Below are 12,593 nucleotides of genomic sequence, written 5' to 3'. Positions count from 1 at the left end.
ATAAAAAGTCCATTTATTCGTCCGATATGCGGCTCATCCATAATGACTCTGAAATAGTAGTTAGTATCTAATAGGTAAGTTCGAAAATTTTCACACAAAGAAATTCTCGCAAAAGGAAATACCATCCGTCATGTACCCCATCACTTGCCTCTCTTAGCAACCTGAACAGCATGTCAATAGAAGCAACCACTTATGTCCTTTATGGAGATCTTAAGCGCTAAAACATTTTACTAATAAATGTATGTTTGCCGTATTTATTAGATTATTAGATAGAGATTGCTATCTATGTGGAAACGTGTATAGGCTTACATATCAGATGAAAGAGAAAGAAAATGGATTATATGTCATACATTTTATAACATTGAAAGAGATGAATATAGATTTGCTTGCGACGACAGGAAATTACCCGTCATTTATTTTGCGAAAAGGAGCGCAAACACGTATCTATCCATAAAAGTTCAATATTCCATCCAAGTCCAGGTCAGGCTCCTACAGTTCTTCTTGCAGTAAGATACCGTCCGTCATGTATCGCTATAAGTCATCACTAACCTCTCTCAGGAGCCCGAACAGCATGTCAGTGGAGAGGGACCCCTCGTGGGCCTCGTCCTCGTCTATGATCACTGTGCAGTACTGGTCCAGGTCAAGCTCCTGCAGTTCTTCTCGGAGTAAGATACCGTCTGTCATGTATCGCTATAAGTCATCACTTACCTCTCTCAGCAGCCCGAACAGCATGTCAGTGGAGAGGGACTGCTCGTGGGCCTCGTCCATGATTACTGCACAGTACTGGTCCAGGTCAGGCTTCTGCAGTCCTTCTCGGAGTAAGATACCGTCCGTCATGTATCGCTATAAGTCATCACTAACCTCTCTCAGCAGCCCGAACAGCATGTCAGTGGAGAGGGACCGCTCGTGGGCCTCGTCCATGATCACTGCGCAGTACTGGTCCAGGTCGGGCTCCCGTAGTCCTTCTCGGAGTAAGATACCGTCCGTCATGTACTTGATCACTGTTCGCGGTGACGTGCAGTCTTCGAAACGGATCGCGTATCCTACGTCTTCACCTGGAATAGTAATATCTTTAGTATAAACTTCGAAATGGCTCTGTTTTGCATATTTTAATTAAATTTTTAGTGTTTTACTACCGGATTAAAAAACTAACTTTAATGAGAAAAGCTCTTCATAAAAATTAATATCAGATATAATTCTCATGTATTGACACATACTTTATGGAATATAAAACTTTGACAATAAAAGAGAGGATATCAGGAAACATTCATAAGCATTCAAAATGTGGACATTCAAACATATTTGGTCATAACTGGAATTACAAAGCCCTTAGTATATACGACGAGTCAACCTTCTGGTTAGTTCGCGCTTCCGTGCGAACTTCAGATCTTTATGATGAGAAAAGATACTTATCGCACGCGGTACGGGAATCGAACTCGTACTCATCTTGATGTTTAAAGTTGTCCTTGGTCATACAAAGAAGTCCTGACTGAGAAACATCGGGGGAATAGCGAGGGTCGAAAGGGTCAGAGAGGAAATCAAAGAATAAAGTAGATTCTCATGCGAAAGTGACAATTTTAGTACCACAAAGACGTATAAATATTTGAAAGTAAAGTTATGTATTTACTCACCCAATTTAACCCCCATTTCGTCGGAGACTCGCTTGGCGACAGACATGGCGGCCACACGCCGGGGCTGGGTGCAGCCGATCATGCCGAGTCTGCTGTAACCCTCCTCGTGAAGATACTGGGTCAGTTGGGTTGTTTTGCCGCTACCCGTTTCACCTGGAATTCAAAACGAAATTGGAATAACGAAAAGCTACGTCGATTGATTGAATAACATTTACATAATTCCTCCTCCGTGAGTCGTATTCCTCATGTGTGAGGGTCGTGACCACCTCCATCTCTAATCCTTGTCTTTAGGATGGTATGCCATTCTTTCCTATCTCCGGCTACGTGAAGAGCATCGTAAACTGTGGACTCGAGTGTAGTGCGGACCTGGTCGGACCAACGCATCGGGCTGCGCCCCCGCGATCTTTTTCCTTCCACCTTGCCAGTAATTACTAATTTTTCCAGATTATCTCCGTCTTTCCTGGCAATGTGTCCGAAGTACTCTAAAATACGCTTGAGGCATATGGTGGAGAGTCTAATTTTAACCTTGAGTTGTTGAGTTTACATAATTAATTCACTTTTAAGATCTACATTTTTTATTGTAAACGCTAGTTTTTTTTAACTAGTAATGTCTCAAATTACTGCCTGATTCAATATTTTGTTTAGTTTTTAATAGCCTACTACAAGGCTGTCTCCTTTTAGATAGGAAAAGAAATATGGGGATTAGACCCCACGGACTAATTACATAAGTACCTGCCTTGCTAGACGTTACTTTTCTGTCAAAGTATATGATCAACGATCTAATGCGATTGTAAAAACTAGCGATTAGATAGAATCGATATTTTATAGTTATAATCGTGTTCGTCGGCTCCGTGAAAATACCTTCTTGTGTAGTTCAAAATGGTCAACATTTTCTAGAACAAGATAATCATATTTTTTACCTCTAGTGTATTTGGGTGCGGTACTAGTCCTCATGTAATAAATTTGAGATTAGACCCACATCATTGCTCTAATTCGGGTTGACGGATCCATATACCATACCATTTGTATTTTTTAACAACCACTTTCAGATGTTAACAACATTGATCAAGGCACGGGGGTCAATCAACGCTATCGAATTCTCAAGTCAGGGGAAAACTTTATACTAAGAATGTCTTGGAAACAAGAAAAGGTTCAATATTTTTAAATCTAACCCCGGATTCGAAGCCAGGACTTAATGATCCGAAACGATGATACAGCCTTACCACTGGACCACTAGACAGTTAAAATATACTGAACACTTACCAACAATAATGATAACGTTATTCTCCCTGATAACTTGCATCAGCTCCTCTCGTACAGCGAACACTGGCAGAAACTGTCGTTGTTCCGATATTGACTTCTTTTTCACAAAATCTGACTTTGACTCTGGTTCTTGAGCCTCTGAAATAGTAAAATCATTTGCAAACTGTACTTTAGTTTTACTGATTTTACAAATTGATTAAATTAAAATGCCTGTAAAACCACAGGTTTACAAAGTACTACTTGTGCTGATCACATAGCAAAAGTCTAAAAGATTGTCTGGAACAAGCTCAGAAAGGGTAAAAGATTTCGAGAATAATGTTGTACATTAAAACAGAATATTTTCGCGTGTATTATATTTTGGGTTAAGAAAAAGAAGAGCAATTTTTGTGAATTTAATTAACTTAAGTAATATTATAGAGGTATGGATCTACTAAACCGATTTCGAAAATTCTTTTAGCAATAGAAAGTTATTTGTAAGGCGTTGTAGAGGGTAATCTCTGGATCTACACAATCGATTTCTAAAATGATTTTACCAATTGAAAGCTATTTGTAAGGCGTTGTAGAGGGTAATCTCTGGATCTACTCAACCGATTTCGAAAATTCTTTTACCAATAGAAAGGTATTTGTAAGAAGTTGTAGAGGGTAATTCTGGATCTACTCAACCGATTTCGAAAATTCGTTTACCAATAGAAAGTTATTTGTAAGGTGGTGTAGAGGGTAATCTCTGGATCTACTTAACCAATTTCGAAAATTCTTTTACCAATAGAAAATCATTTGTAAGGCGTTGTAGAGGGTAATCTCTGGATCTACTCAACCGATTTCGAAAATTCTTTTACCAATAGAAAGTTATTTTATTTGTGAGTGGCTTAGCCTATATCCCCTTGTTCCCACAGAAATGGAAACTCTGCAGGTGAAACGGGACCTACACATACACATTAAACATTCATGGTAGACATGACCGAGCAGGCTCACCTTTCTTATCCAAGTGCTCAGCATATTTGTAGGCTTCTTTTGTTGGTCCTTCTTCCATTTCTTCTTCTTGTTTCTGGATACCCATTATGTTACCTTGAAAACACGAATCAATACATTAATAACAAATACAATTGATTTGTCTGTAATTTCAAAATAACTATGTTTTCTCAAGTGCTTATAATTATTTACACAATACTAAAACACAAACAAAGTTTATTAACATTTTCGTTTCTCTGTCTAGTTTTCCGGGCTAATAATAATCTCTGGAATGCCTGAAGCAATTTAAATAGGACTTTCACTAGTAGATTTTACGAGGTTATTAAGCAACATTGCCAGCGGGATAAGAAAGTAATAAAAGAATTCCTGTCATACCTATTTTAGTGCCTTCTAACTTCCAATGTTTCTTCTGAGCTTTCCTTCTTTCCTTCTGCTCTCTGAACGCTTTGACTAGGGCGGATCCTTTTCGAGCGTTCAACGCCATATCAGAAGTGGGATCTTTTACCTGTGTGTAAATGAAAAACGTTAGTTTGTAAGTAAGTGTAAATATTTACTATTATTTTAGACTTCATCTACCTCTACAGACCTCTACCTTACCCTACTCCCACCCTACCTCTAATCTACCTCTAATTGTTTTATCGATAGCTTGTAATGCTGTAAATCATATCTAATTGAACTTTTTACTTTTTTTAAAGCCTTGTGTTATTTATCTTTTGTTAAGTGAATTTAAAATTGACACAATTAATCAAGACTTCCTTGTCTTTATTTTATTAAAATTAGCTCTATTTATCATATTTTATATAATTTTTTAACAAAAAATAACACAAAAACCACCACATTTGAGACTTAAATTATTTTAATAGTATTTATCAATTGCATTGAGTTGAGTTGTTTTGAGCAAAGCTTTTCTTAACAAGTTTTGTAGTTAGTTTGTGTATTAACCTCAGGATCAAATTGATAGAACTTGAGATACCTTTAAAAAATGGGTGTAACAACCTAATTGTATTAGCAAATATTTATGACAAATAATAAAATATTATTCTGTAGAATATAAATCCTACCGGTATAACAGGCTCGGGTTGTTTAGTGAAGACAATCCTTCCATCGAGGAACGGCGGCACGATGTTGTGAATTAGTAGATGTACGCGATCCACGCTTTCCTGTGAAAAGAGTGAAACACTGCTCATACCTCTTACCAAAAATATGGAAGCAAACTTACAACGAAAATGTCAAAAGCAAGAACTTATGTAAAATAATTTGCTTACACTCTTATTGAAGTCTATCATCAGCTGATTTTCAACCAACCATTATTCCAAGGCCAAATTTTCTTTACAAATGAGAGAAGGCTTGGAGCTTATTAGGTCCAAGACCTACTATGATCGAACGCGGGTTGGTGGACTTGGAATAATAACGAACTCTCTAACGGTTTATTATTGTCAATGTTAAGGATATCGTAAATATCGTACTCTATCGTTGGGATTTAAAAGAGAGCAATGTTTTCGATTCGCCACAATTGGTCAATAATATGTCTTTTTGTCTTCACCTGATATCTCGTAGAAACGAACACGAAGAAATGGACAAATGTCAACTAATGTAGTAGCACAACCAGAAATATCGCCTCTATCGTTGCGTTGGAACGAAAGAGATGGGGCTGGGAATACTCCGCCGCCATTGGATGACATTTTGCTTATTTCTCTGTACGATAGATGTCGCTTGGCATACTGGTCAGCATCCTGTTCCAGTCCCCTTGCGGTCTGGTCACGGTCACATATGTTATCCATCTGCTCTTACAGTGGAATTTATAATGTTGTAGGGGCACCCCCCGCTGAGTGTCAAATTCTCAAACAAATAGAGGTTAAATTCGACACTCAGCGGCTGAATGATCCCCTGGGGGTGCCCCTACAACGTCTTTGAATTCCACTTAGTACGTACCTCGTCCAAATCATTGTTGACGTTGATAGCGTGCACGACGCCGCTGGTCAACATCCTGTTCCGCTCCCAGAGCTCGTTGTCTTTGTCGATCTGCTGGCGCGCGGCGGACACCTTGCGGTTGCGTCTCTTCTCTATCTGCTCCTCCTTCTTCGCCACGTACTCCGCGCTTGTGCCAGCGAAGGGATCCGATTCGTCAGTTTCACCTGTGAACATCGGTTAATTGTAAAATCATGCGTGGTTTTACAATGTTTTTGTCTGTATTTTTGTACAATGTTTTGTGTGTCGCTCTGTTGTATGTTGGGGTTAAACTCTAGAGACTAACCTTGGAATACATTATACATATCATATCTGCCTATAAGTTGTTGCTAAGCAAAGATGTTTGGATATATGGTTTTCAATATCATATTTCTCTCTCTGTATTACTAAATAATTTAATAATGCATTTCTGCTGTGTTGATGTTCCTTTTCGTTACACACACAATGGTTTTAACATTTTTTTTATTATTTTTGTTTTAAAAAATCTTATTTATTGTTTAGGAAAAGTGTGTGTCGAAAATCAGTCATATTTGCGATATTATACATTACCACTTAGAATAAAAGACATGTAAAAGCAGCTGGAGAGCAACAAAGTAATTACACAATCCCAAGAAACTTTTTGGCAAAGGAACAATCAGCATGTCAGTGTATGGCGTGGTTTACCTGTATTAAATCAGGTGATAGCGTGGAGGATAAGCCAGGAAAAGGTCGGCCATCAGATTTCAAGATTTTCAAATTAATAAGATTTACATACATACTGGTTGGCAAATATCGTGGATTGCCTACAAGATTCTTAGCTTGTGGAATCAACTGTTTACTAAGTAAATGGGAAATAGGTATAGAATTATTCAGGACTACACTCCTGAATAATCGTTTAAACATGTTTTTGTCACATATTGTTATTAATATTGTTAATTGAATTTCATTTAATACTTAGAATGCACTTAAGATACAAAGCAAGACTTATGAGATTTGTCAGGCTGTTCCAATATTTTAATTATTCAGTGCCACAGATAACCACAGTCTTTAGTAAAGATACTATATTACAAGTAGGAAAGCTACAAGGGGTATCTTTGCATTGGCAAAATATATGGCATTGGCATCTTATGGGGAAACTCCGTACTTATAAACACTGTGTTCGTTAAGCAAAAGGCTTGTTTGAGGGCCTTATGTGGCTTGCACACGCTTGACTCATGTAGACCTTTGTTTAAAAGGTTTAATGTTCTCCCTCTGCCTTGTTTGTATAGTAAGTAAGTATATAAGTAGTAGTTTGAAGAAAAGATAAGCTAATAATGCCACCAAAAAGGCTTGACATGTTCGCTAAGAGTGTACATTGTAGTGCAATTTCAATATATAATAAACTACCAGATATCTATAAGATTGACAATGTAAATAGTTTTAAGAGTAAGGTTTCTAAAATGCTGATGGATAAATGTTTCTATAACTTAAATGAGTATTTAAATTACAAATTTTAATGATATTCTTCTTTTTTTTTGACGTATGATAAATATTTTGACAATTTTAATTGACATGTGTGTTTGACATAATTTTAATTGACATTTTAACATTGAACTGGTAATAATTACTTGACTTTGCACTAAATTTAACATGGTTTAATAATTTTGACATATATTATGACTATTATTTTATTTTATCTGTCACAGTAGTTTTGAGTTACATTTGTCATAATCATTAAATCTTAAAATGTTAAATTGTATAAGCTATTACATATGTTTTCTTTTTTATTTGTTTGCTTTTCAATTAGGATTATACAGTCTATTTAAATTTTTCATACGCCAAATTATTATGGTAGAGAGTATCAGGGTCTTATTATATTTAAGTAATCTTTGTAAACCTGCTTTCTGATGAATAAATAAATAAATAAATAAAATTATTATTATGATGTGTTCTCACCTTCACCCATATTATACCAAGCTCTGTCCAATTTCTTTTCAGCCTCTTGCCAATCGGGATCTTCTATATCCACACCACGTCGAGAGCTTACCCACCTAAAAAATAACATTTTTTGTGTTAAGTTTTATAGTAATAATAATTGATAGTCAAAGCAAAAGGGCCACAAGTTGTTGTTGTTCCCATTTTAGAACATATTAAATTTAAATCATGTTTTGTTCTAAGCTTAATAATCAAATTTATTTGCATTAACTTAATAACAAGTTAATTAAAATTATTAATAGGAGTGAAATGACTAGCGATTTATACTCTTATTTTTAATTTGTTGTAGAAAAAGTAATCTACACAATGTACTTACTTATGAGGTGTGGCTCTGGGTGTATCGTCATAAGGCCTGCCTTTATAGTCCTTCATAGGACGTCGTTCACTTCGACTCGACCTGTCAGGTCTGTCATCCTTGGGTAAGGGAGTAGGGAAATCCCAACTTGACTTCCTGACTGCTTTTGGATCATCATCGTCGTCGTCCCAAGCTGTCTTGTCTGTTGGCTTGAGAGCTTTAATGCTACAAGAAGATTGTAAATTATTATTTTTTTTTATAGTAGACTAGCATATCTGGTCAAGCTTCGCTTTGACTTATGTGCACTTCTTCCATATCCTTACCCTACACTACCCTACTCCTACCCTACCCCTACCCCTTGATTCTTAAATGTTTGTATGGGAAATAGAAATGGATTGTATGGTTTTCCCAGAAATTATTTTAATTTTTCTCTTTAACTTTTGAACTTTTTAATACCTCCACGAACATTTCAAGACCAAGATAAGATAAATCTGTTCATCCATTCTCGAGTTTTAGCAAGACAGCAATTCATTTATATATATATAAATAAGCTTGCCTCGACTATAATAATCCTATTCATTACCTGTTAGTCTTGTGCTATAGCCGTTAAAATAAAAAGGGGGCAGGAAGCTCAGACAATGGTAGGATATACATTAGTTGATCAAATAAGAAAGAATAAACCAAAACATTTGGTTCCTGGATGAAATAATTACAATATATAACTATTAAAGGTTTCTATTGCATAAATTAAAATAATGAAATCATGATAGAGTAGCAAAAATCAACTATTTTATTTATATCTTAAGTGCTTCACAGGAATTTATAATAATTTATTTATTTTGCTATGATCCGCTAAAGGCCGACGAACCGTGCAACAATGTCACCTAGGTCTGACAAAATACTCTCTATGTATGTTTCACCCTGAAAGTGGAGCATCCTCAGGAGATGTTAACTATACAACATTGTAGATGTTGTAGACTTTCGCAAAGTAACGCCTGCTTCTATCTAATACTACACAGGAGTGTTTACAAAATATGTTTTATTATAGAGGTACAGTTTTAATTTACTTGTTTAATAACTTACCTTGGCGTTTTTGGCTCATCTTTAAATCGTGGTTCATAGTAACTCCTTCTAGAACTGTCTCTATCGGTATTGCGATCCCTTTTATCCTTGTCTCTCCTTTCTGAATCCCTCCTTCTGTCTCTATCACTTCTACCTCTATCCCTGTCTCTACTATCTCTATCCCTGCGTGTGTCTCTGTCTCTCCTGTCATCACGTTTCTTGTCCTTGCTGCGATCTCGCCTATCATAAGGATGGCGGTAGAACAGGTCATCACTGTCATTCTTGGAGCGCGTTTCTTTTTCTTCTTGAGTGGAGTAGTGTACACCTTTTTCTCTGGACTCTTTGTCTTTCCTGTAAAATAGTCAAAAAATATATCAAATAAGTAAATATCATTAGCTAATCAACATTCACTGCAGGACATAGGCAGCTTGTAAAGGCTCCCAAAGGCTTGAGTCACTTGAAACTAGTGGCTCCCTACAACCTGTGTGATGTCATCAGTCCACCTATAGTCCACAACTTTAGGCTTTTTACACAACAATATCACTTCTCAAAAAGGTTCTTTTAGGGCGACACTTTTCGTTTCGATTCACATACATTGTATTTTTAATAATAAGCTTTACGGCTCTGGGTTCTAGCCCTTTTGAGCCCGGATTCACAAACAATAAATTAATTATCTCGGACCAATAATAGAAGGACCTACCTCGCAAGACGTTACCTCTCTGTCAAAGAATCAACGATCTATCTATATAGAGCGGGGCATTTAGAAGTGTTTGTAAAATCGACTGGGATAGTTGAGCGGCTAACGCGTGTAAAAAAACTAACAAACGCGTTAGATTGTTCGATTGTATCGATGTTTCATTGTTGTAATCGTTTTCGTCGTCTAAAAAACTCCCTAAATATTCCGGTTTGTGTAGTAAGTAGTTCAATGGCATGAAAAACGGCCAACAACTTCTAATTCAGTAAAAGATGACGTGACGTTCAATTTGAAAATATTTCTATTTTATTTTTGTTATTCTTTACATGTTAGCCCTTGATTTCAGTCTCACCTGATGGTAAGTGATGATGCAATCTAAGATGGACGGTATGATTTCTACACGACATCATACCGGAACGCTAAATCGCTTAGCGGTACGTTTTGTAGGTAGGGTGGTAACCAGCCAGACCTGGCACAATTAAGAAATTCTCAATCGGCCCAGCCGGGGATCGAACCTAGGTCCTCCGTCTTGTAAATCCACCGCGCGTACCAGTGCGCCACGGAGGTCGTCAAAAACATAATTATAATTTATAATAAATTTGTAATAAAAACAATATCTAAAAGAAAAACGAACGAACAGAACATCGATCCATTAATTTAACGTTCTGTGTACAGATTATATTATTCTTGTTAAATATTTTATTATTTATTCTTGTTAAATATTTTCGATGACTGAGTTTACCTCGTCCCTTTCAAAAAACGACAGACAATTTTGTTGCTGCATTTGGGTGCGATGCATTTCCATTTCTAATTCCTCTATGTTAAATATATAGAGTTTGCACAAAAACAATACAAACGACATAAAAAGAACCCAAGCAGACATGAGTCACAAACCATTATGAAAAATAAAGATATTGAGTTTTATGGGTATTAAATGTGCATTTATAAAATTAATTAATAACTTTAATAATTTTTATAAATGTCGTATTTTCATATCAAAAGAAGATGTTTTCTTTTATTTTAATGTGAATTTTACCTTTCATTTATTGCAGAAATACCCTATACTATGATTAATTTTTTGATTTTGTGTTATTAAGTGAAAGAAGATTTGACATTTCACACACACACACTTCACAGCACAAAACACTACTTTATTTGTTGTCTGTGACTAATACTCCTACCTCACAGTATTCGTTAACTAAATCCAGACTGTTGTGCGTATTTTCTTCCTTTGTAATTTTTATTATTTCGTTTTGTTCTTGTTTCGTTGTTGTTGTTAATTATTGTTTATTTGTTGTTTGTTTTTCGCGCGTATCTTGTATGTATCATTTATTACCTCATATCTTCGAAACCGCTGAACGGATTTACGTAATTCAGATATCCTTAGATTTGTTTTAATAACCCAAGTGTTCTTAGATAGGTGAAATTAAAAAAAAACCAACAAGACGACTGTGAGATGCTATAGAATCGAGGTGATTTTTTTTTAAATATTGCAACAAGGGAATCAAATTCAAGGGCTTTTTGTGAGAATTTCAAAATGGTATATAATGGCCAACAAAAAAACTACAATTAGAAAAACGTTATTTATTAATTGTATATACATAATACGCGAGGCGGACGACTATAAGGTTTATGAAGTGTAGTTATAAAATACCTTAAAACTCGACATGTGCGAGTCGGATTCGCCCACCGAGGGTTCCGTAGATTTTTTTGAATATTTACTTATCCTCGGTTGGACGTAGGTATACACTATCGTACTTTGTAACAAACGTAACAAATAAATCCGAAATTCACCATCTATCTAACTAAAAATTATGAAATAAAATAATTAAATAAACAAATAACCCGACTGCATAAATGATACAAAAACTGATTAAACTAAAGTGGGGACCTATTAAAAAATGTAGACGTAAATCATTATATTCAATATAATAGGTCCCGACTGTTTTCTAATTTTTTTCTACACTTCTGGACTGAGCTTGTTTTTTTTCTTTTCAGTTTTTGTATCATATAGGCAGTCGGGCTTTTTATTTGTTTAATTAATTAATTTATTAATTTTATTTAGTTTAGTACGAAAATGAGTGAAGCGGAGCCTGGTACTAGCCGGAGCAGTTATTCCGCATTGCTATCGTTTCCGTCACCAAAAAAGAAACGTACGAAGCTATCACCCTTATCGTCCTCCGAGAAAACCGTTTTGATTAATGTGTTTAAATATGTCGAGGATACCTTATGCTTGCTTATACATAATAAAAAACAAAACTATAAGGGTTCTTTATTGACTACGGAACCCTGAATATAAGTGAAACATTATCTGTTAGATAAATAACAGGATATAGGAATATAGAATAAAAAAAATATTGGTTATCAAAGGAAGTTTTATTTCATGACAATATTCGTAAATAATGCTGTAGTAAAATGTTGAGCACTCCTGAGTCAGCTGTTTTTGTTTATTTACATTGTTTAAAATACCTACCCGATCTGACTATAGTAGGGCTGTTATCACTGTTTTACTCAGAGATACTCTGAGCATAGCATGTTCAACACTGAGTGGCTTAGTGCCTTTTTTAGCCTTAATAAGTTAACAAAAGTATGAATGCATTAAAAGTACCAATGCATGGTAAACTTCAACATAAAAAATCTTTGAATTCTATCTAGAAAATGAATTCCTAATGATTATTAATTTTGCATCAAATAACTTGTTTTTGTTTGTAATGTACATCTTTTTAATATAACTTAAATAAGAATAATAATCTTAAGT

General features: G+C 35.5%; 1 protein-coding gene across 2 annotated transcripts in view; it reads right to left on the bottom strand.

The window, feature by feature from the left end:
• The window catches only part of LOC112049702 (pre-mRNA-splicing factor ATP-dependent RNA helicase PRP16), a 95,839-nt gene that overhangs the window by 82,540 nt on the left and 706 nt on the right, over positions 1 to 12,593 (bottom strand). Inside the window, exons 2-11 of one of the 2 annotated variants that reach the window (XM_024087704.2) lie at positions 9,163 to 9,492; positions 8,101 to 8,304; positions 7,746 to 7,840; positions 5,796 to 5,998; positions 4,925 to 5,023; positions 4,239 to 4,368; positions 3,867 to 3,959; positions 2,895 to 3,032; positions 1,632 to 1,784; positions 862 to 1,055 (exon numbers count right to left, since the gene is read on the bottom strand). In XM_024087704.2, coding sequence (XP_023943472.1) covers positions 862 to 1,055; positions 1,632 to 1,784; positions 2,895 to 3,032; positions 3,867 to 3,959; positions 4,239 to 4,368; positions 4,925 to 5,023; positions 5,796 to 5,998; positions 7,746 to 7,840; positions 8,101 to 8,304; positions 9,163 to 9,492 — 1,639 coding nt within the window. The other variant, XM_024087705.2, reaches the window with a different exon arrangement.

Source organism: Bicyclus anynana, chromosome 15, assembly GCF_947172395.1.
Source record: "Bicyclus anynana chromosome 15, ilBicAnyn1.1, whole genome shotgun sequence".
Lineage (NCBI taxonomy): Eukaryota > Metazoa > Arthropoda > Insecta > Lepidoptera > Nymphalidae > Bicyclus > Bicyclus anynana.
This window is presented reverse-complemented; position numbering and strand designations above follow the sequence as displayed.